This window comes from Lynx canadensis, chromosome B3 (assembly GCF_007474595.2).
Source record: "Lynx canadensis isolate LIC74 chromosome B3, mLynCan4.pri.v2, whole genome shotgun sequence".
In the NCBI taxonomy this organism is placed as follows: Eukaryota; Metazoa; Chordata; class Mammalia; order Carnivora; family Felidae; genus Lynx; species Lynx canadensis.
In genome coordinates, this window is record NC_044308.2 from 104,479,075 (window position 1) to 104,502,956 (window position 23,882).

The following is a 23,882-nucleotide window of genomic DNA, read 5'->3' on the forward strand; positions in this document are numbered from 1 at the left end:
CCCTGATGGAGACACCACTCAGAGCAACCACATAAAGAGGCTCTAAGACTACATGGGGTAGGGGTGGGGTCCCACTGCTTCACAGCCCTGGTTGAACATCCAGATGACTCCAGTCCAGCTGCCTTCTGACTTCAGCTACATCAAAGATCCCACAAGAGGCCAGCAGAAGAACCACCTAGCTGAGCCCAGCAAGACACAGAAAAGAGGGACAATCAAATGCCCTAAGTTTTGAGGCTGTTATGCAGCATAGTTAATGATACATGACAAATCTGTTGACCGTAAGACTCCAAATGAAGAGATAGTGATTGGTTTCCTCCAAATAATTCATATAACCAACCTGAAGAATTTTTACAGGAAAGCGAACTTACAATGCACACAATGTCTAGGTCAGTGAATAGCATTTTTATTCTCGATCAAAAAACTCGTCAAAAAGTGGGATTCTCTCTGTCCTGGTCCTGACCAGTGCTTGTGGTTTCTTCTCGCTTTTCCTTAACTCATCTGAGTCAGAACTAGAACTGTCCCAGAGAAGCTGTCCCCGGGCCTCTTGTTCACGGAGCCACATTTCCATTTTGCCAATTTTCCGGGGACGACAGTCATTCCTTGCTTGATGTTCCCCCAAATCTTCATTCTGTGAATTTCCTACAGAAAATTTAAAGTTCATTGAATTTTCCCCCAACAATGATTTATTTGTTTATTAAGTGCCTAGATTTTTATGAACACATAATAATTTGCTTGATGTTCTTATAAATATATATATTTGGGAGAGCTTGGGTTAGTTGAGTGTCCAACTCTTGATTTCAGCTCAGGTCATGATTTCATGGTCATGAGCTTGAGCCCCACATCAGGCTCCGTGCTGGCCATGGAGCTTGCTTGGGATTCTCTTTCTCTCTCTCTTTCTCACCACCCCTTCTTGCCCCTTTCTCTGGCTCATGCGCTCTCTCTCAAAAAACTTTTTTTTAATCTTCTGAAAGTCACAAGAATAATATAATACCTTCTTATATGCCCCAACTCATTGATAACGTTTTGTCACAATATTGCTTTCATTTTATACACATGCATGAACATATGTACACGTTTTCAGCTGAGCTATTTGAGAATTAGTTGCAATTACATCCCCCCAAATACATCACCACAAATCTCACAGCAAGGGCACTTTTCCTACATAGCTGCAATATAACTATTAGGAAATTACTTAGGAAATTTAACATTGATATATTATTGTTTTCTAATATATGGTCTACATTCTAATATTCATGGTTGTCCCAGTAATGGTCTTTATAATTGCTTCTTGTTTGTGTGTTTGTGTTTTATTTTTTTAGATCCAGGATCCAATCTAGGATTATGTATTGCATTTTATTTTCTTGTCTCTTTAATTCAAGACACTTCCCTTTTTGTTTCTTTTCCTTTTTCTCTGTCTCCTCCCTCCTTCTCTCCTCCTCCTCCTCCTCTCTCTCCCTCATTCTCAGTCTTGATCCTCCCCTTCCTCTTCCTCCATCCCCCCTTCATTGTCTTCTTCTTTTCCCCAACAGTGGCATTTTAAAGAATCCAGATCAAATGTTTTGTAGAATGGCCCTAAATTTGGGTTTATACATTTCCTTGTGATTAAATTAAGGTTACACATTTTTGGCAAGAGTATTGCACAGGCATTGTTGCCTTGTGCTACTTATTGAACATCTACTATGTGCCAGGCACATGATATACACTTTCTGACCTTGACATCCACTCTCACCTCATATTAGAGTCACCTATGGAGTCTTTTAGAAACACAAATGCTTGGGCTGTGCCCCAGACCTATAGAACTAGGGAGCTCAAAGGGTCATGCATTTCATTTCACTTTCTATACTTTTTAGAACATATTTAATTTATTTGGTATAGGATTTTACGTACATATGTACATAGATTTTTATTTAAGCTCTACCCTTTTAAAGTGCATTTCAGAACAACAGGGGCTTTATTCAAGGAAGGAGGCTTTTAAGTAAACCAAAGCAGTGGCCACTTCTGAGCTAGGAAAATCATCCTAGGTCAAAACCCAGAATGTCCCCTCCATCTAGTTGAACCAGCCATAACTTTTGGATTTCATCTTAAGGATAATTGTTTCTCAAACCTTATGGCATATTTCATTTAAGCCCTTGATAACTGATGTTACGAACTGTTATATGAGAAAATCAAGCATCTCAGTGTGAGGATTTGTGCTTTGTGAGTCATTAGTTTCCTTTCTGCCTCAGTAAGGGACTACCCTGATCCCCCCTTGAATGTTATTATAATTATTGTTATTGCCTATACATATAGTAGTGACAGAAAATGACAGTTAAATTATGTCTTTGGCCCCAATCTCTCTCCTGAGCTACAACTGGATGCCTCGATTTTTATGTCTCCTGGCAACATGTCAGACTCACCTTCTCTTTCTCTTCCAAACTCACTTTTTCTCCCAGTTACCCTAATCCAGCAAATGGCCCCAGTTTTCCCCCATCGTCTGCCCAGTTCTTCAAGAGAAACCCAAGAATCCTCCTGGCCTTCTTGCTCTCTCCACACACGCACATCTGATTCACCACCAGGTTCTGCCCCTCGTATCTCCTGAATATCTCACATTCAGCTCCTTTTCTCCTGTTACCCTACTTTCCTGGTCCAATCACCATCTCTCACTTGCATTTCTGCTATGTCCTTATCACTTGTCTCCCCACATCCGCTTGCACTCTCTTCCCATGCATCCTCCACAGGGTAGACAGAATGATGCTTGAAAATGTAAGCCTGCTTGTGTGGCTCCCCTGACCTTTCAATGCCTTCCTGTGGATCTTAAGCTCAAGTTCAAAGTCCCTATTTGACACAACTTGCAAGACCTTGGTGCTCTGGGCCCTGCCTATGCCTCAGAGCCATCACCGATCACTACCTGAATCTCTCTTCCCAGTCGAGAGCTTTTGCGCGTGCTATAATCATGAACAGTTCTGAATGTTCCAGCACCTTGGTCCTCACACAGATATGGATTCCTGTCCCCTTTGTCCAGCTACTTCCTGTCTCAGCTCAAATATCAGTTCCTCATGGAAACCTTCTGACTTTCAGGTTGTGAGGTCTCCCGGATGTACTGTCATTGTTTGTTTGTTGTCTGGACTATTGCATAGGCACCAAAGCCAGGAAGCGGGTCTGTGAATAGATGAGTGAACAAGTAAGCCAATCAGAGAATGTTGGGTGGTGAGAAGTACTGGTAACTGGGACCTGGGGAAGATTTCATTCATTGGGGCCAGGGGGTGTAATCATCTCTGCTCTGCAAATGAGCCAAGCACTGCTAGAGGCACCATTGAGACTGGGAACAGAGATTTTCTGCTGACTAGAGGCAGGAACTTTGGAACAGGAAGAGAATGTTTGTTAATGGTGGAATCTAATGCAATATTAATAATAGCTCAAGTCCCACACCACTCTTGATGTTATGATAATGCAGGCCTAAAGTAGAGTGTGAGGCCAAATTCACATGTTCAAGTTTATCCTTGAAAATCTCTTAAATCATTCATAAATTATTATATACATAGTTCTGTGTACATAGCATTAAAGTTTGAGAACTTCTGAGCCGGATTCTTTTTACTTGTTAGATTTTTATAAATCCCTGCTTGATTCTCCGGCGTTGCTGGACTTAACAAAAAAGAAAAGAAAAATACGATGTTTAAAAACCTAAATGGGTTTTGGTTGAGCAGAGCAGAGGAAAAAGTGTATCCAACTTCAAAATTAATTTGGGAAGAGAGGAAAGCAACAGAGGTCATTGGGGCGAAAAGGGAGTGATTTTTCCACAGTAAGAGGATTATATAAAGCATCAAAAATATTTGATGGTGGGGTACACAGGTGGCCCAGTCAGTTAAGCATACAACTTTGGCTCAGGTCATGGTCTCATGGTTTGCGAGTTCGAGCCCTGCATCAGGCTCTCTGCTGTCAGCTCAGAGCCCACTTCAGATCCCCTGTCTCCCTCTCTCTCTGTCCCTCTCCTGTTTTCACGTACTCTCTCAAAAATAAATAAACCTTAAAAAAGTTTGATGGTTATGCATTTTATAATATATATATATGTCTTAGCAAAATGCATCACCATTATATCAAATCCATAATTTCACAGCTATTTCATTCACAGGCTAAATTTAAAAAACACACCGGGTGCCTTGTTGGCTCAGTTGGCTAAGCGTCCAACTTCAGCTTAAGTCATGACCTTGCGGTTCATGGGTTCGAGCCCTGCATCGCATTCTGTGCCGACAGCTCAGAGCCTGGAATCTGCTTCGGATTTCGTGTCTCCCACTCTCCCTGCCCCTCCCCTGCTCGCACTCTGTCTCTCTCTCTCAAAAATAAATTAAAAAAAATAATAAAACACCCACCCCCAGGATACTTTAAAGAAAAATACTAAGTAGATAATAGAGCAGATGGCCAGATAAGACCAGAATTGAGACGGTGACAATAATATATTTAAGGTGATACTTCCCCTTAAGCATACAGTTATTTTCACTATGAGACATCAGTTCCATCTTTCTTCAGTTGTCTGTATTCTCATGCATGTGTTTGGCACTTTACATTGCATATATGCTTTTACACATATTGGATTAATTTTGACATAAACCCTATGTGGTAGACAAGACCTTATTCCTATTTTACAGACGTGAAAACTGAGGTGCAAAGAGGTTAAATAATTGCAGTTGAGCAATAATCTCTCTCTCTATATATACAGAATAAAGCTATATAGCTATATAAATATAGCCAATATTTATTGAGAGCCTACTGGGTACTGCGTTCTAGAGACAAAAAGAAGCCCCTGTTCCCATGGAGTTTACATTTAGAAACATATTTTTGGGGGCTCAAATAAAGAACTTTGATTTCAAGTTCACTGCCTTTTCTTTATTTTTTTTTTAAAAATGTTTATTTATTTTGAGAGAGAGAGCAGGGGAGGGGCAGAGAGAGAGGGAGAGACAGAATCCCAAGCAGGCTCTGTAGTGTCGGCAAACAGCCTGACATGGGGCTGGATCTCACAAACCATGAGATCATGACCTGAGCCTAAATCAAGAGTCTGATGTTTAACTGACTGAGTCACCCAGGCAGCCCTCAGGTTCACTGCTTTTTCTACCTACTATACTATATCATGGCTTCTGGAAAGGGCAGGAGCCACATAAACATGGTAAAAGTCATAAAATTGTGCACTCAGAAAGCAGTGTTCACTTTGTGTAAGTTATGAACAAGTGGGCCATCATATGAGTTATAAGTAATTTTTGTATAAGTTATATGTAATTATTATATAATTACGGCATATGTCATTCATTATGTAAATATATAATGTATTTAAAGTATGTAAATGTAAAATATATGTAAAATTTTATTTTTTTTAAGTTTATTTATTTAGAGAGAGAGAGAGAGAAAGCACAAGGGTCAGGGCAGAAAGAGAGGAGAGAGAAAGAATCTCAGGCGGGCTTCAGCACTGTCAGCACAGAGCCTGACGCGGGGCTCGAACCCACAAACTGTGAGATCATGACCTGAGGCAAAACCAAGAGTTGGATGCTTAACCGACAGAGCCACTGAAGGACCCCTGTAAATTTTTATTTTAAACGGGCAGCAGAAAACAAAGACAGAACTTTATCCTATAAGAGACCTAAAACTCTCATCCCACCTTCCCAAAGAGGGAACATGAAGGGGCAAATACAGCATTAAATGAGAGGAGATGGGTACAGCAGGATCTTAATTACCTGAACTGGACTAGCATTCAGAAAGCTCCTGTAAATCTGTGATCTTGACTTTGCTTCCCTTTTAAGAGAAAGCAGATGAAGTGCTTTCAGAAGACAGAGAAAGCAAAGATGCTCCCTGGGAATAAGTAAAAAGGAATCACAGCTCACGCATGTGCCTAGTATGGTGGTGAAATCTGTAGGCTTTGCAGACGGGCAGCCTGCTCTTGAAAGATAAGGTTGAAAAGTGACACTCTTACATTTGTAGGCTTTGCCAAGGTTGTCCTGGACAGAGCTCCAAGTCCCTGGAGTCCCCTTGAAGATATATGAGGGGCTGGGGGTGGGTGGAGTGAACTTTCTGGAGGGACAAAGACCTGGCCTGGAATCCTGGCTCTGTCTAATGAGGCTGAATAGTAACTCCTTCTATACAGGCTGCGTGAGGATTGAGAGCAATAATTCATGTTGCACGTCGAGGACAGTGTCTGGTTCATGGTAAGCACTCAACAAACCTTAATTAGAACAAAATGAATCCGCTTTAAAAAGCAGCAGAATGCAGAGAACCCCTCTTCTCCACAGTCCTTCCTGGACCCCTCCAGATCTGGGACATCTTCCAAAGATTTTACCAATGTTGGTTTTTCTTGGCTTGCCCTCAAGCCATGACTCTAAGTATCTAACTTTAGCTGAGACGCTTTTTTGGATTGTTTGGTCAATGTTTTTTAAATTGTCGCAGTTGTTTACCTATGTGCCTACATAGCATATTTCATTCTGGCACTGGGAGTATAGGTTAAATAGATTCCCCAAGGAGATTTTCAATTATTTAGCCTTTTCTTATTTAATGAACTTATTGATTAAGCATCCTATTCCTTTGAGCAGGAGCAGTGTCTCTTTCAGCTGGCAACTTTGCATCCGAGAAGCTCAGGACCTCCAGAGACATGGCCAGCATTTCTGTAGATCTCTCAGTGGTCAGTCTTGCTATGTGGAAAATATTATATATTCAAAGGGTGGGTTTGCCCTGGGGGACTATGGACAGGCAAACTTAACGGGATTCTAATTGGTGGGACAACACAGCACAGAGACTACGAACACGGTTATCTGTTGGAAATCACTGAGCGGTCTGGCCTGGCTGGAAGCAAAGTTGGGCCCAAGAATGGCAGCAGAGAAAGCCAGAAAGGTAGGCAGCAAGTAGATCTTGAAGTCTTAGAGTGCCAGGGTGAAGGGTTAAGTCTTTGTCCTCAGGCTGACGGATTTTTTTTTCCTTTGTCTTCAGGCTGATGGATTTTCACTGAGGATTTTTTTTTTTTTTTTAAGCAAGAGAATGATATGGTCAGATGTGCATTTGATAAGATTACTTTGCTATTGGTGTGGCGCTTCTAAAATTTTATTGTGCATGAGAATCACCTTGGAATCTTGATAAAATGCACATCCTGATTCGGTAGGTCCAGAGTGGGGCCTGGGGCTCTGCATTTCTAATAAACTCCCGGGTGATGCAGATGTTGCTGGTCTGTGGCTAATACTTTGATTACCAAGTAAAGCAGCGGGTCTTAAACCTTAGGAGTATCAGAATCACCTAGGGTGGGGTTAAAAACCCAGACTGGGGGCGCCTGGGTGGCGCAGTCGGTTAAGCGTCCGACTTCAGCCAGGTCACGATCTCGCGGTCCGTGAGTTCGAGCCCCGCGTCGGGCTCTGGGCTGATGGCTCAGAGCCTGGAGCCTGTTTCCGATTCTGTGTCTCCCTCTCTCTCTGCCCCTCCCCCGTTCATGCTCTGTCTCTCTCTGTCCCAAAAATAAATAAACAATGAAAAAAAAAATTAAAAAAAAAATAGTTGTATAGAACTTTAAAAAAAAAAAAAAAAAAACCCAGACTGCTGGCCTCCGCCCCTACATTTTCTGATTTGGTCACTCTGGCTGGGGCCCAACAACTCCCCGGGTGATGCCGGTGCTGGTTGCCTGAGGACCATACAGAGAAGCATCAGGGTAGCGGGGTGAATGGAAGAAGGGGAAGACTTGGGGGAGGAACACAGTCAGGAGGCTGGTGTGACACATGACCTAAGGGTGGCCTTGGGAATGTGAGAGAGGTAAGAGTTTGGTGCCAGGTGACATCGACAGGACTTTGTGACTGACCAGCTGCTGGGAGTGGGAGCTGAAGGGCTGGAAAGACCCCAGGTCTCTGGCTCGAGTGGCCCAGAGTGTGGAGGGAGGTTTCACCCACTGAGACAGCAGATGCCCCCGGAGCAAGCCTGGGGTGAGCAGTGATGGTGGCTTCAGTTTTAGACATTCTGAATGAGCCTGGGAGGGCTGCAGGGGGAAGAGTGGGGTGGGGGAGGGTGTCTGCATATGGCCACGTGGTCCATTCTCTTTAATCACAAGATGAGGCTCTTTTGCCTTTTCCCTCCCAAGGTTGGAGCAAGGATTGCAAGGATGCCTGTAAAGCACAGTTAGCCTCTAAAAAGAGACATCTTACTGCAGTTCTGAAGCTTCTGTCTTTTCCTCCCAGCCACCCCAAATCACGTGATCGTGTGATCACTACATTCTAGGAAGCACATATCAGCAGAAACCCAAGGCTACTTGCTATATATATACCCAGCCCCTCCCTGGAAGTTTATTTGATGAAGCTTTAAGAACACGGGAAAAAAGGGGCGCCTGGGTGGCTCAGTCGGTTAAGCGTCCGACTTCGGCTCAGGTCACGATCTCGCGGTCCGTGAGTTCGAGCCCCGCGTCAGGCTCTGGGCTGATGGCTCGGAGCCTGGAGCCTGTTTCCGATTCTGTGTCTCCCTCTCTCTCTGCCCCTCCCCCGTTCATGCTCTGTCTCTCTCTGTCTCAAAAATAAATAAATGTTAAAAAAAATTAAAAAAAAAAACACTGGAAAAAAGACTATCAGGGATCATTTCTATAGTTCGTAAAAACACTGGAAATATTTTATTTTGCTAAAAAAAAAAAAAAAGTCATGACTCACCTGGACTTCTGTTCAAGGTTTCATCTGGCAAAAAGGTTGGAAGGTCCCTGTCATCATTTCTTGGGATGCTTTGAAGGATTTTCTTGGCTTTATGGTCCCTCGGTTTTTGCTTATTAATCCTTGCCTCCCTGTGAAGACTTTTTTTCAACTCTGCTTGGGCCTGAAAATGATCCACTGTAATCGATTAGTGTTCTCCCCCTGAGCTACTGTCACCAGAACAGGTCAACAGATCAGTCACTTTGCAAGTTGAGTGCTTAACTGTGGTCCCCTAATCAGAACACACTTTTTTTTCCTATTAGATGGTATGGAAGCTTTCTCTTTGCATAGGACAGGCTCATTAGGAAAGGGGAGAATATATGCCCACAGTCTCAAAAAGCTATGGTTTAAGAGGAGCTTTGTAAAAACATTTGTTGGCAGGCAAGTGATGTATTTAGAATTGCAGAAGACAGTGACTTTAGGCTTAAACACTCGAGTAAGGAATTTGGAATATGACACTTACAGGAGACATTACTGTAAAAGGGTGTGTTCTAAGAGATCATTCTGGTAAGATAATTCTATGGTGTGAATTATGGAGGGATGCCTAGGTATCAAAATAAAGACCAACTCACCTCCCCCTCTATTTTACTAAATCAAGAAAAATGATCTAACCTCATTTTCCTGCTGGAGCCAGAACATCATAGGAGCAATTTATGAAAAAAAATATATAGGAAAGGAAGAAAAAAACAGACTTGGGGCACAGATATGTCCTTGTGACTGAAAACAGAGAAAAGACTCAACAGTCGGTAGCAGAAGGGATCTTGCTGATTCTTCCCAGCTCCAGTAGTGGAAGCTTCGGTGCCAATGACCAAATTTAAAATGCTAAGTAAAGACTGGGGATGAATGCTAAACTACATTCATGTGCGAGGGCAGTGATTATGTGGAGTAAATGTGCTAAATATGGCACTCTTCTTCTCTCTCCTCATACTTACCTCTTGTCTGTTCCGGTTCATTTCCAACATTCTCATCTTATGTAAATATTGTCTTTTCCCGGGAATGTATCCTGGAGTTGGCATTGTCTTTTCCAGTTCCTGCTGTGAAAGATGCCGCACTCATTACAACTGGGCAATTTGTTACGGACTCTGCAATCCACAACTTGCAATTCTTTTTGGAACAGAGCGAGATCTTAGTCATCAGTTATAATCCATAGAGATCTCTTATTATGTCAAAGGGGGATCATTGTAGTTCTTCACTGAGTCCTTTCCGGGTGGCCCTCAGTGACTAAAGCTTTGCTCTGTGTCTAATACAGTTTTTAAGCTTCCTGTAGAGTTTTGCAAATCTGAAATGGAAATATCTTTCCACATCTCACTTATTCCTATCTCCCCAGAAACGTGTTCTGGTTTGATAAAACTGGCCTCTTTCTTCAAAATGCCTCTTCTGCTGTTGACTAATTGTCTGGACGTGAAATTAGAGGGGAGCCACCAAATGGCTAAGTGGAACGCATTTCCATAGACTGTACCCTCATATACCATCGTAAGCCCTGGAATATTAGGAAGTTGATCATTTGTGACTTTGGTGATCTCCCGTGGTGCATCGTAAACCCCAGTGGGACAGTGCAGTTACTGAGGGCAACCAGGGGTGAATACACCCTTGTTCATTCCTTGCTGTGGCCAGGAAAGGGAGCCAGATGTGCTCCGTGCTATCTTTTACGCTGCCCTGTGGACAGTGACTATGTTGGCTGTAGCGAGCCTCACGAGGGGGCCATCTCTACAGTGCTGTCAGCAGCACAAACATGACCTTGAGGGTCTAAATGCACCTGGGCATCTTTGACCACATCAGCTAGCTGTGCAGCAGTACCTTGCTGGCTTGACAATGAATCAGGAGTGGAAAGGGTTGAAAATCTACTACCTCACAGTTTTCATGTCTACACGAGGGGAGCTGTCTCAGCAGAAAGTGACAAACTTATAGAAGGAAAAGCTCTTTAGAAGACATTTTCCAAGGGGCGCCTGGGTGGCTCAGTCGGTTAAGCGGCCGACTTCGGCTCAGGTCATGATCCCACAGTCTGTGAGTTCGAGCCCCGCATCAGGCTCTGTGCTGACAGCTCAGAGCCTGGAGCCTGTTTCAGATTCTGTGTCTCCCTCTCTCTGACCCTCCCCTGTTCATGCTCTGTCTCTCTCTGTCTCAAAAATAAATAAACGTTAAAAAAAAAATTAAAAAAAAAAAGAAGACATTTTCCAAGGATTCGTTTTTTGGTGAGGTTGTGGTAAATAAGTTAGGGACACCTTGTAGATAGGATTTCCACCAAAAGACTGAGAATGAAGGGAAAGCTTTAACTTGAGGGGACGAATAAAAGGAGAGTCATACTAGATTTTTCATAAATGTGAACACTTCTAGAATTAGCAGTGTCCAAGAAAAATTCCTCTCTCTTATCTACATCTTCCTGTTTTCACCAGGAAGTGGAGAAGGGCCCAGAGTTTACCTCACAGACAAGAGTCTTTGCCAGTTGGAGGCAGGCCTGGGAGATAATGGATAGCTTTGGAAGTCTTGACTCTGAATGACTTAATAGTTTGATTTGTCTTTGAGGTCTTCTTGCAGGGAGTAAATGAAAGGACAGGCCATCCCTGCCCCTCCCCCCCCCCCCCCCCCCCCCCGCCGTTACTCACCCCCTCCAGTTAGCGTTGCGTTTACCTTTGCTCTGTGAGTTGTTCTGGCTTCTTGCTGGCTCAGGAGCCTTTCAGAAGTAATTACTTGTGGCAGGTCAATGGGTTCAAGCTTCTAGAAGTCCAACATTTAGAGTATTCAGCATTCCTCATGCCATGAGATGATGAAACATAAAAGCCAGACATTAAACTATCTTACCACTTTGCAAAAGCAGCACTTATTCCTGAGAGCACACAGGGAAGGCGATTTCAACAGGATTACAGTTGTATCTGTGCAAGAGTTTTCAACTCATCTGGGTTCTTTATTCTCTTTCACCGACGCCAGTGACTTATTGATCTGAATATTTGTCAGGGAGTTAAAAGACTAAGAGTCCTTTTCTGTGTGCATCGAGGGAGCAAGTCCAAAGTTATCAAACAACAAGGGTCTTAGAGTATTAACAATGAAAGAGGCACCAGGAATTTCTTTTATTCATTCCTTAACTGCCCAGCTGAACTCTTTCAGTCCTTAGGGAAGTAACCTATTTTTAAGATCTCCAGAGAACCTCCCTCAGCCTCCTCAATAATAATCACTGGTGCTCCTGAGGCACATTTACATGAAAGTGCAATGGGCTTACAAATCTTGGACACTTTTTTTTCTTTTTTCTTAGCAGGGGATTGTCTTTATGGGGAAGATCACATTGGAGTTTCAAGGGATCACTAAGACTGGGAAGCAACTGATGAACCAACGGATCTGCCTTCAACCCTATTTGCCTCGATGACTTAATGCTCTGGAAGTTGGAACATTGGGAAATGACTGAGCAGGCCTAGGAGACAAAAGGTGGGTCTCTCCACACTGACATGCAGGCAGGGACCTGGAAGGCTGTAGAATTTATGTGTTTACTCAGTGAGTACATACTGAACAACTAGTGCGTACCAGGCATGGGGGTGCAATGGTCAACAAAAGCAATATGGTCCCTACGGAGCTCACAATCTATGGGGGGAACAAACACATTTTGCTTGTGTGATTATTCATTGATAATTACAAACTGCGATCTGTACTTTGTAGAAAAGGTCTACAGGGCAGAACCATGACAATATGTAACCAGAGGACTCCACCTTGGAAACGGAAGTTGTTATGAGTTGAATTGTGCCCTCTACCCCAGTTTGTATGTTGAGGTCTTAACCCCCAATATGTCAGAATGTGATGTTATTTGGAAATAGGGTCCTTGCAGATATAATTAGTTAAGATGAGGTCACAGGAGCAGGGTGACCCTTAATCCAACATGTCTGGTGTCCTCATTACAAGAGGGAAATTTGGTTGCACACCCACATGCACACAGGGAGAACACCTGTGAAGGTAGAGATAGGGATGATACTCCTAAAAGCCAAGGAGTGACAAAGATTGCCAGGAAACCACCAGAAGTTAAGAGAGAGCCATGGAACAGATTCTTCCTCTCAGCTCCCAGAAGGAACCAACCCTTAAAACACCTTGATCTTGGACTTCTAACATCCAGAATTGTGAGATAATACATTTCTATTATTTAAAGCCCCACAATTTGTTGTACTTTGTTACAGCAGCCCTAGAAAATTAATACAAGGGGGAGAGGAGTAAGGAGGCAGTCCAAGAAAGTTTCCTGAAGATGAATTTTTCAGCAGAAGTTGGACACTTAGGAAATTTTAGGGAACTAAGGTGTTCTAGGTGGGGAGAACAACATAAACGATAACCCTGAGGTAAGAGTGTATGATCTGTTGAGGAAATTGCAAGAAGTCAGTTGACTGCTGTTCAGAGTCGGGGGGCGGGGGGGAATGGCTCAAATGAGGCTGGAGAGGTAGGCAGGGGCCAAGTTTTGTAGGTCCTGATAGGGCATTCTAAAGATGTTGGTCGTCGTCTTCTTCTTCTTCTTCTTCTTCTTCTTCTTCTTCTTCTTCTTCTTCTTTGGTATTTATAAATGATGTAGATTTTTATCCATTCGGTTGGTGTACTATAAACTTCACTACTTAAATAGCTTTCTTTTTTTTAATATGAAATTTATTGTCAAATTGGTTTCCATATAACACACAGTGCTCATCCCAACAGGTGCCCTTCTCAATGCCCATCACCCACTTTCTCCTCCCTCCTACCCCCCATCAACCCTCAGTTTATCCTTAGTTTTTAAGAGTCTCTTATGGTTTGCTTCCCTCTCTGTAACTTTTTTTTCCCCCTTCCCTTCCCCCATTGTCTTCTGTTAAGTTTCTCAGGATCCACATAAGAGTGAAAACATATGGTATCTGTCTTTCTCTGCCTGACTTATTTCACTTAGCACAACACTCTCCAGTTCCATCCACGTTGCTACAAAAGGCCACATTTTATTCTTTCTCATTGTCAAGTAGTATTCTATTGCATATCTAAACCACAACTTCTTTATCTGTTCATCAGTTGATGGACATTTAGGCTCTTTCCATAATTTGGCTATTGTTGAAAGTGCTGCTATAAACATTGTGGTACAAGTGCTCCTATGCATCAGCACTCCTATATCCCTCGGGTAAATTCCTAGCAGTGCTATTGCTGGGTCATAGGGTAGATCTATTTTTAATTTTTTGAGGAACCTCCACACTGTTTTCCAGAGTAGCTGCACCAGTTTGCATTCCCACCAACAATGCAAGAGGGTTCCCGTTTCTCCACATCCCCTCCAGCATCTATAGTCTCCTGATTTGTTCATTTTAGCCACTCTGGCTGGTGTGAGGTGATATCTGAGTGTGGTTTTGATTTGTATTTCCCTGATGAGGAGTGACATTGAGCATCTTTTCATGTGCCTGTTGGCCATCTGGATGTCTTCTTTAGAGAAGTGTCTATTCATGTCTTCTTCCCATTTCTTCACTGGGTTATTTGTTTTTCGGGTATGGAGTTTGCTGAGTTCTTTATAGATTTTGGATACTAGCCCTTTGTCCCATATGCCATTTGCAAATATCTTTCCCCATTCCGTCAGTTGCCTTTTAGTTTTGTCGATTGTTTCCTTTGCAGTGCAGAAGCTTTTTATCTTCATGACGTCCCAATAGTTCATTTTTGCTTTTAATTCCCCTGCCTTTGGAGATGTGTCAAGTAAGATGTTGGTTTTCTTAAGAGCAGTGGGCAGTCATTGACATGTATGAAGCAAAGTAGTGGTGTGATTACATTTGCTTTTTAAAAAATGATTACTCTAGCTGCAGTGTGAAAACTAGAGAAGAGAAGTCACAGATGTGGGGACAGCATTGAAGAGGACCACAGAAATGGGTTGGGGGTTCATGGAGGGAAATCGATGGGCTCCACAAATATTTAAAACTGACCAAACAAGATTTGTTCTAGTTGGTGAGGGAGAGAGAAGAGTCCAAATGGCATCCAAAGGGATGGATAGCGTTATCATTCAGTGAGATTGGAATCCTAGGGGAAGGCCAGGTGTGAATGGCATATAACAGGAGGATACAAATTCAGTTTGAGGCGTACCAGTGTATGTGTTGAGTAGATAATGAGATATACAGGCATGGAACTCAGAGGAGACATCTGTTCTGGAGATGCATGTTCAGGAATTATCCCTGGGTAGAGAATAACTGGAGCCATAGTCATGGAGGAGGGTAAGAGTGAGAAGAGCAGAGCCAAGGACTCAAGACTTGAGGAGCTCTAATACTAACAAGCTGGTAGATGGGGATGAGGTGGCCAAGGACACGGAGAAGAGATGGCTCAAGAGGAAGACGCCACACTGAGACAAACAGTGTGAGCACTACTCCCACCTTAGTCCAACAATATAGGCAAATGATAATTTATTCTGAAGTTATTTTTCCTTTTAGTCTGATTTGTTGCATTATTAAGGGGTAGACCTGGAAGCCAGCTTGGCTTTCAAGGTGATCAGAGTGAAAAAAGAGAAGGGGGAGACAGGGAAATGGATGCTGAGCAGCCAGCACTCGTGAGAAGCATGACCTGTACCTCCAGCTACTTCCCTGGAGAACAACTTCCTGGTCTCTGGGCCTGGGCCTGAGCTGTTCTAGGGGAAACATCCTGCATTCCTTTCTGCTGGAGCAACCCAAAGCTCACCGGGCAAGGAAGAAGACAAGGGGAAGGATTTGGAGATGGGGAGGAGAGACAAAGGGAAAGAACTCATCTTTAGGTTAGACATGTGCCAGGCAATTTGCATTTGTGGTAGGAAGTGGCTCTCTGTTCCACTCTCACCTTAGGTGAGAAAGTAGATTTTTTAACATAGCAACTGCACAAGAATGTAATGAGAGGTGATGAGTACTAGTAAGACAGAGGTTTGTCTGGCCCTCTTCTCTGCAGAACATAAAGATGATGGGCAAATGGGACCTGCTGGTGTAAGAAGTAACAGCTGATCAGATCAGAACGTGGGGGGAACAGAGATCAAGGGGAGATATCCATGTACCTGTGGGAAAAAGAATCAGCAAGGGCTGAAGGGGGATTTGGGGCATGAAGGGGAGAGAACAAGGAAGTGTTTGTTCCACTCCCTGGACTTGGTTCAGGTTCCGGTTCTTCCTGGTGATGAGGCCCATGTGCCTTTACAGCTGCCCCTGTGTCTATCACACCCAGGGTCACACCATGTCAGCTCGTTCGATCCTCCTGTGAACACTGTGGGTAATTATGATGATTACCCATTATAGAGAGGTTAATAACTTGTCCAACGTTGCCTAGTAAGAAAGTGGCAACTCTAGAATTCAAACTCAGGTCTGTCTAGTTCCAAATCCCCAGCTCCCTCCTCTTCTATGTGCTCCTAAACCTGGTTGATCATCAGAATCTCCTGGAATTAAAAAAAAAAAATCCTGGACTGTTCACTGGGGATTGCAATTTAACAGGTCTGGGAATGAATATATATATTATATAAATATATAAATAATAAACTTTAATTTTTAGGGTTCATAGCAAAACTGAGTGGAAAGTACAGAGAATTCCCATATACTCCCTATCCCCATATATGTACAACCTCCTCCATTATCAACATCCCTCACCATCTGTTATGACTAATGAGCCTACATTCACATGTCATTATCATTAAAAGTCCATAGTTTAACTTGGGGGTTCACTCTGGTGTTGTACATTTTATGGGTTTGCACAAATGTATAATGGCATGTGTATCTACCAATGTAGTATCTTACGGAATAGTTTCACCGCCCTAAAAATCCCCGTTTTGCCCATTCATGCCTCCCTCCCTCTCCCTATCCCCTGGCAACCACTGATCTTTTTATAGCCTCTGTTGTTTTGCCTTTTCTGAAATGTCAATATCCTTGGACTCATACAGTATGCAGCCTTTTCAGATTGGCTTTTTCACTTAGCAACACACATTCAAGTTTTGTCCATGTATTTTCATAGCTTGAGAGCTGATTTCTTTTTAGTGCTGAATAATATTCCATCATACGGATGTGCCGTGGTTTCTTCATTCATTCATCTACTGAAGGACATCTTGGTTATATCCAAATTTTGGAAATTATGAATAAAGCTACCATAAACCTCCACGTGCAGGCTTTTGTGTGGATATAAATTTTCAGTTCATTTGGGTAAATACCAAAGCTCATGATTGCTAGACTGTATGGAAAGAGTATGTTTAGTTTTATAAGAAAGCACCAAACTGACTTCCAAAGTGGCTCTGCCATTTTGCGTTCCACCAGCAGTGTGTGAGAGTTCCTGCTGCTCCACATCCTTGCCAACTTTTGGTGTCGTCAGTGGTTTGGATTTTGTGATTCTAATATCTGTATGGTGATATCTCATGGTTGTTTCAATTTGTATTTTCCTGATGACGCATGACGTTGAACATATTTTCATATGCTCACTTGTCTTCTTATTCACTTGACACTGTCTTTTGTAGAGCAGAACATTTTTTTTTAATGTTTATTTATTTTTGAGAGAGAACAAGTGGGGGAGGATCCCAGAGATGGGGACAGAGGATCCAAAGTGGGTTCCATGCTGACAGCAGTGAGCCCAATGTGGGGCTTGAACTCACAAACTGAGAGATCATGACCTGAGCTGACGTCAGATGCTCAACAAACTGAGCCACCCAGGTGTCCCAGAGCAGGTTTTAATTTCAATGAAGTCCAGCTTCTCAACTGTTTCTTTGGAATGTATCTCCAAGGGATTCTGATGATTTTCCAGGTTGGGGTCTAGTGGCTTCCATACTGCCTCAAGTGAATAAAGGGGCTACATCAGAGTAGATCACAAAGGATTTGTGTGTGGAGCATTATTGAAAATGTGAGTCTGAAGAAACCAGCTATTTAAATATTTTCACCTATTTAAAATAACTTATCCATAAATACTTAGGGCCAGGTTTTTCTTTGGAAGTGTAAATTTATATTCTTCTATTTTCAGACTCATTTTATTTAAACCCATAATTCCGATAAGGGTTAAATAGTAGGTGTCTTTAAGAACCCTCTCTAGGCAATTGCTTTCTTCCTGACCTTTGGAAAGAAACTAAGAATCACTCTATTCCTCCACAAAGGGCACTAGATGGCAGCAATGAACATTACAAGTAGGATCCCTCCGTTAAGTATTTGCACTTGGCCTGAGAAGCTATGCAGAAAATATTGTTGGAAAATTGGCTTCTCTAAAGAAACCAGTCAAGTGAAATTGCCCTAGAATTCTGGGGTTCATATCAATGTTCCTTTTCCCTGATTAGGAAGCAAGATGCCTCACTTCATCATCTGAGAGAATACAAGGGAAGGACTTACTGGAGAATTGGAAGGGTAGAATGACACTTTTTTTTTTTTTTAAGTCTTATGGTATAAAAAAAATGTGTCATCTATCTAAAGGTTTCTGGGTTATTTGGCTTCTCAAATTAAACAAATGGTCAGGAAAATCAAGTGAAATGTCAGCTGAAAGATTCAGAAATGGAGATTAAAAATCAAGCAGAAGTCACTGAGCTTGGTGACGCACTGACCTGAGATGGTTGCTTCTGTGTCCTAACAGGAAGATAAAGATGGGCAGGAGCTCAAAGAAATTGCAAAATTTGTTTGGCACAATGACTCAAGAATGTATACCCTTTAAGGTTCTGGGAAGAAGGTAAAGGTGTCCAGAACAGTCTTGGAGTAAGAGATTATAAGCCCAAGGAAGAGTTTCTGGTCAAGGCATTGCAACGAATCCACATTTCAATAACTTTCTTTGTCCCAAACATCTAGCAATGAAAATTAAAACATAAAACCAAAAACAAAAAAAAATGTGGTTGGCCCTTATACAAGATATATATCTCCATGGGCCAGAAAAAAAGATACATACTTAGAGGAAGCTGATCCATATGGCATTCAGGCCTCCTGATGGCTGTGAGTTATTTCTACAAATTAAAGGGGACCTAAAAATGCTCCATGTAAGATGGTAAACTAGAGCAAAGATCACAGCTTGAAATCAGAGGCTGAGTTATTCTCTACTTTTCTACCTGGTTTAAGAGAGCTGCATCAAAATGTAAGTTGGAAGATTAGTTTTACAAGCGTTACCAAAAAGTTGAATACGAAGAATATTATCTTCGTATTCATAAAAAGGATGAAATCTTGCCATTTGCTACAACATGGATGGACCTAGGGAGTATAATGTTAAGTGAAATAACATTAGACTGAGAAAGACAATACCATATGATTTCACTCAGATGTGGAGTCTAAAAAACAAAACAAGTGTATCAACAAAAAGCAGAAATAGACTTATAAGTACAGAGAACAAACTGGTGGTTGCCAGAGGAAAAAGGGGGAGGGAATGGGCGAAATGGGTGAAGGGAAGTGGGAGATACAGGCTCCCAGTTATGGAACGAATAAGTCACAGGAATGAAAGGCACAGCTTAGGGAACATCGTCAATAGTGTTATAATAACATTGTATAGTTATACTGATGGTAGCTACACTTGGGGCGAACACAGCTTAAGTGTAGAGATGGGGAATCACCATGAAACTCATGTTACATTGTGCGTCAACTATACTCAGAAAAAGTTTGTTAGAAGTTGAAGATGAAGTGGCACAAAAACAGACACATAGACCAATGGAATAGAATAGAAATCCCAGAACTAGACCCACAAACGTATGGCCAACTCATCTTTGACAAAGCAGGAAAGAACATCCAATGGAAAAAAGACAGCCTCTTTAACAAATGGTGCTGGGAGAACTGGATAGCAACATGCAGAAGGTTGAAACAAGACCACTTTCTCACACCATTCAAAAAAATAAACTCAAAATGGATAAAGGACCTGAATGTGAGACAGGAAACCATCAAAACCCTAGAGGAGAAAGCAGGAAAAGACCTCTCTGACCTCAGCCGTAGCAATCTCTTACTCGACACATCCCCAAAGGCAAGGGAATTAAAAGCAAAAGTGAATTACTGGGACCTTATGAAGATAAAAAGCTTCTGCACAGCAAAGGAAACAACCAACAAAACTAAAAGGCAACCAACGGAATGGGAAAAGATATTTGCAAATGACATATCGGACAAAGGGCTAGTATCCAAAATCTATAAAGAGCTCACCAAACTCCACACCCGAAAAACAAATAACCCAGTGAAGAAATGGGCAGAAAACATGAATAGACACTTATCTAAAGAAGACATCCGGATGGCCAACAGGCACATGAAAAGATGTTCAGCGTCGCTCCTTATCAGGGAAATACAAATCAAAACCACACTCAGGTATCACCTCACGCCAGTCAGAGTGGCCAAAATGAACAAATCAGGAGACTATAGATGCTGGAGAGGATGTGGAGAAACGGGAACCCTCTTGCACTGTTGGTGGGAATGCAAATTGGTGCAGCCGCTCTGGAAAGCAGTGTGGAGGTTCCTCAGAAAATTAAAAATAGACCTACCCTATGACCCAGCAATAGCACTGCTAGGAATTTATCCAAGGGATACAGGAGTACTGATGCACAGGGGCACTTGTACCCTAATGTTTATAGCAGCACTCTCAACAATAGCCAAATTGTGGAAAGAGCCTAAATGTCCATCAACTGATGAATGGATAAAGAAATTATGGTTTAGGGGCGCCTGGGTGGCGCAGTCGGTTAAGCGTCCGACTTCAGCCAGGTCACGATCTCGCGGTCCGTGAGTTCGAGCCCCGCGTCGGGCTCTGGGCTGATGGCTCAGAGCCTGGAGCCTGTTTCCGATTCTGTGTCTCCCTCTCTCTCTGCCCCTCCCCCGTTCATGCTCTGCCTCTCTCTGTCCCAAAAATAAATAAACGTTGAAGAAATTATGGTTTATATACACAATGGAATACTACGTGGCAATGAGAAAGAATGAAATATGGCCCTTTGTAGCAACGTGGATGGAACTGGAGAGTGTGATGCTAAGTGAAGTAAGCCATACAGAGAAAGACAGATACCATATGTTTTCACTCTTATGTGGATCCTGAGAAACTCAACAGAAACCCATGGGGGAGGGGAAGGGAAAAAAAAAAAGGTTAGAGTGGGAGAGAGCCAAAGCATAAGAGACTCTTAAAAACTGAGAACAAACTGAGGGTTGATGGGGGGTGGGAGGGAGGGGAGGGTGGGTGATGGGTATTGAGGAGGGCACCTTTTGGGATGAGCACTGGGTGTTGTATGGAAACCAATTTGACAATAAATTTCATATATTAAAAAAATAAATAAATAAACATAAAAAAGTTGAAGATGAAGAAGCTAAGACTTTATAACAATAAATTTGAAAGCTTCAATGGATAAATTAATGATACTCTGGAAAAATATAAATTAGCAAAACTGAATCAGGAAGAAATAAGATAATTGAAACAACTAAGAAATTAAGTTAGTTGGAAAATTTCTCATTCCCCCAAAAGTCCAGGCGGCTAAAGGTGGTTTCACAGGCCTGTTTCATCAAACTTTTAAGATAATAACTGTGTTACATCAAATATTATAGACAACTGAAGAAAGAAAAAGATAATCAGTGAATTTTACAAAACTACTACAACCCTGGAAGCAAAACTAATAAAAGACAGTATAGGAAATTATAGGACAATTTTTTCTTATGAAAATAGACGTGAAAAGCTCAAGCATAGACAATCCTGCCATGTATTTGTATATGTATCTTGTGGCCAAGCAGGATTTATGCCAGGAATATAAGCATGGTTCAACATCATAAAGTTTGTTAGTGTACTACATTGTATCAGCTGGTTTAAAAAGGAAATTCGTATGATTATTTTAATAGATAAAGGGGGAAATATCAATAAAATTTCACACCGAGCCCGAAGAAAAACTCTTACCACACTAGGAATAAAGGGAATGTCAACAATTTAATAAATGGCGTTGTGCCAGATAGCTCCCACTTGGTTCTCTAGGTCCACTTGCCACATTTCTCTCCCCTGTTCTCTGCCTGTGAGTAACCAGTTTCTTCTGCCTTCAGGCTTCCCACTGGGTTTAGCCACTGAGACATCCTGGCAGGAGATCTGAGAGAAGAGAGAACAGTGTATTTCTCCCCCTGGCTTCCTTCCTGCAAGGGCGTGTTGGGCTGGTTGTGTCCTCCTGTTTCTCTCAAAGCACCTGCCTCTACCTGACTATCTCCTTCCAGGTTCTAGAAGAGTCTCACTCTGAGTCCCTTTGCTCAGAGATGGTTATCCGTCAGCGGCCACTAGTGGTTATTGCAATATCCTTTGTGGTCCCCTTAATCCAAACCTCATAAACAGTTACTTATAAAGAAAATTTCCTTGAATTATTCTAATTTGAGTATGGCATCTGATTCCTTTTGGGACTCTGACCAGCATCTATCAAAACCCTATTGCAAATGTACTTAGTTTTCGAACCATATGTATTAATGTCATAGATAAGAGAAGGATGCCCATTGTCACTGCTGGTATTCAATATCGGAGGAAAACTCTAGCCAAAGCAAAAGTCAAGAAAACAAAAGAAGGAATAAGAATTGGGAGGAAAGAGAAAAAACTATTCTTATTTATGGAAGATGTCATCTACATAGCAAATCTAAAAGAATCTATAGATAATTAGAATTCATTTCAATAAAGTTGTGGAACACAAAATTCAATCTGCAAAATTCAAAAGCTTTCTTATTCACAAGTAATAATCATTTAGAAAATTAAATGGAGAGGGGCGCCTGGGTGGCTTAGTCAGTTGGGCATCTGACTCTTGATTTCAGCTCAGGTCATGATCTCAGGTCATGAGATTGAGCCCTGTGTTGGGCTCCATGTGAGCATGTAGCTGGCTTGAGATTCTCTTTCTCCCTCTCTCTCAGTCCCTCCCCCATCTCTAAAAAAGAAAAGAAAGAAGAAAAGAAAAGAAGAAGAAAGGAAAAGAAAAGAAAAAAGAAAATGGGGTGGGGGGAAGACCTTATTCATAATAGGAGGGTAAAACCCCCATAGTGTATTTTGATGGTCAGCATGGACTTGCCTCGGCTACAGCCTCCAGTTATTCAAACACTAATCTAGGTGTTGCTGTGAAATTATTTTCGAGATGTGATTAAGATCAATAATCATTTGACTTTAAGTAAGGAAGATTATTTTAGATAATCTGGGTGGGCCTGATTCAGACAGTTGAAATGTCTTAAAAGTAAAGCTGAGGCTCCCCTGAAGAAGAGAAAATTCTACTTTTGGACAGCAGCTTAAGCTCATGTCCTGCATTTGCAGCCTGACCTCCCTGATGGCCTGCCCTGTGGATTTTGGACTTGCCTTGCCAGCCTCCACAATCATATAAGGTAATATCAGCCAATTACCTGCGCATATATATATATATATACACACACACACACACACACACACACACACACACACACACACATATCACAAAGAAACATATAATAGAAAATGGGCAAAGAGAAAAGACAAGGAAAGGGAATAAACTGGTGGCAAATCATATAATACTGATAACAAACAATGAAACCGTCTGGGTCAGAACCAGCTTCCTTGTCTCTTCCCGGCAGTCTTAATACTCATCTTTTCCCCTTTGCCCTCATTCATTCAACATTTATGCAACTCATATTTATTGAGCCCTATTATGTTCCAGGTACTGTTCTAGACACTTAGATATATTAGTGAAGACAACAGACAAAAATCCCTGCCTCTCTGAAAGACTATATTCTAGCACTGTCAGGGAGGTGATGAAGAAAATACACAATGAACATTAGAGAAGTAAATTTCTTGGCGTGTTAGATGGTACTCTGGGGAAAAGAAAAGATCACGGAGGATCAGGGGACCCAGGATCGCCAGGGTAAAGATTGCAACTGTCAAGAGGTTATCATGATAAGCCTCTAGGAAGGTAAGATTTAAGCAAATCTTGAGAGATGAGGGAGGGAGTCATCTGAGGAAATCACATTACCTGGGGCCCTGGGGGTGGGGGCAGTTGACCATCTCCACCTTAGGTTGGACTAGAGATGGTTAGAGGAGAAAGTGAATCAGGCCAGGAGGGACAGTGGTGATCAACTTCCAACACAAGATGAGCACGTTGGATTCAGAGTTCCCTGGCAGAGGCTCCCAGAACTTAGCAGCTCCAAGTTGGAGAACTTTAGTTCATGACCTGCTCTTTACTTGAGGAGTAGATGTCTAGGAAGTGGAGAGTGCCAAATGTGCAACTCAAATTATTTAGGATGCAATTAGATTTGGTTTAATAATTAAAAATACTTTTAGAATTTTCTTTGGCAGACATTAGGCTATTAATTAGCATGTCATGGGAACCCAGCATTTATTATTCTCTCAAAAACCCATTTGTGGTGGAGAATGTGCTGAGCCTCATTT

The 23,882-nt window shown here is 42.1% G+C and overlaps 1 protein-coding gene across 3 annotated transcripts in view; it reads right to left on the reverse strand.

Moving 5' to 3' along the window:
- Positions 1 to 381: 381 nt before the first annotated feature.
- The window catches only part of CCDC198 (coiled-coil domain containing 198), a 28,433-nt gene continuing 4,932 nt past the window's right edge, over positions 382 to 23,882 (reverse strand). Inside the window, exons 3-7 of one of the 3 annotated variants that reach the window (XR_003969567.1) lie at positions 11,292 to 11,378; positions 9,596 to 9,697; positions 8,628 to 8,787; positions 2,959 to 3,138; positions 585 to 639 (exon numbers count right to left, since the gene is read on the reverse strand). Coding sequence is in view for 2 of the 3 variants with exons in the window: in XM_030319195.1 (XP_030175055.1) it covers positions 404 to 639; positions 8,628 to 8,787; positions 9,596 to 9,697; positions 11,292 to 11,378 (585 nt within the window). In the remaining variant the exon portion in view is untranslated. Of the gene's footprint in view, positions 640 to 2,958; positions 3,139 to 8,627; positions 8,788 to 9,595; positions 9,698 to 11,291; positions 11,379 to 23,882 lie in introns of all 3 variants that reach the window. The other 2 variants (XM_030319197.1, XM_030319195.1) reach the window with 2 other exon arrangements.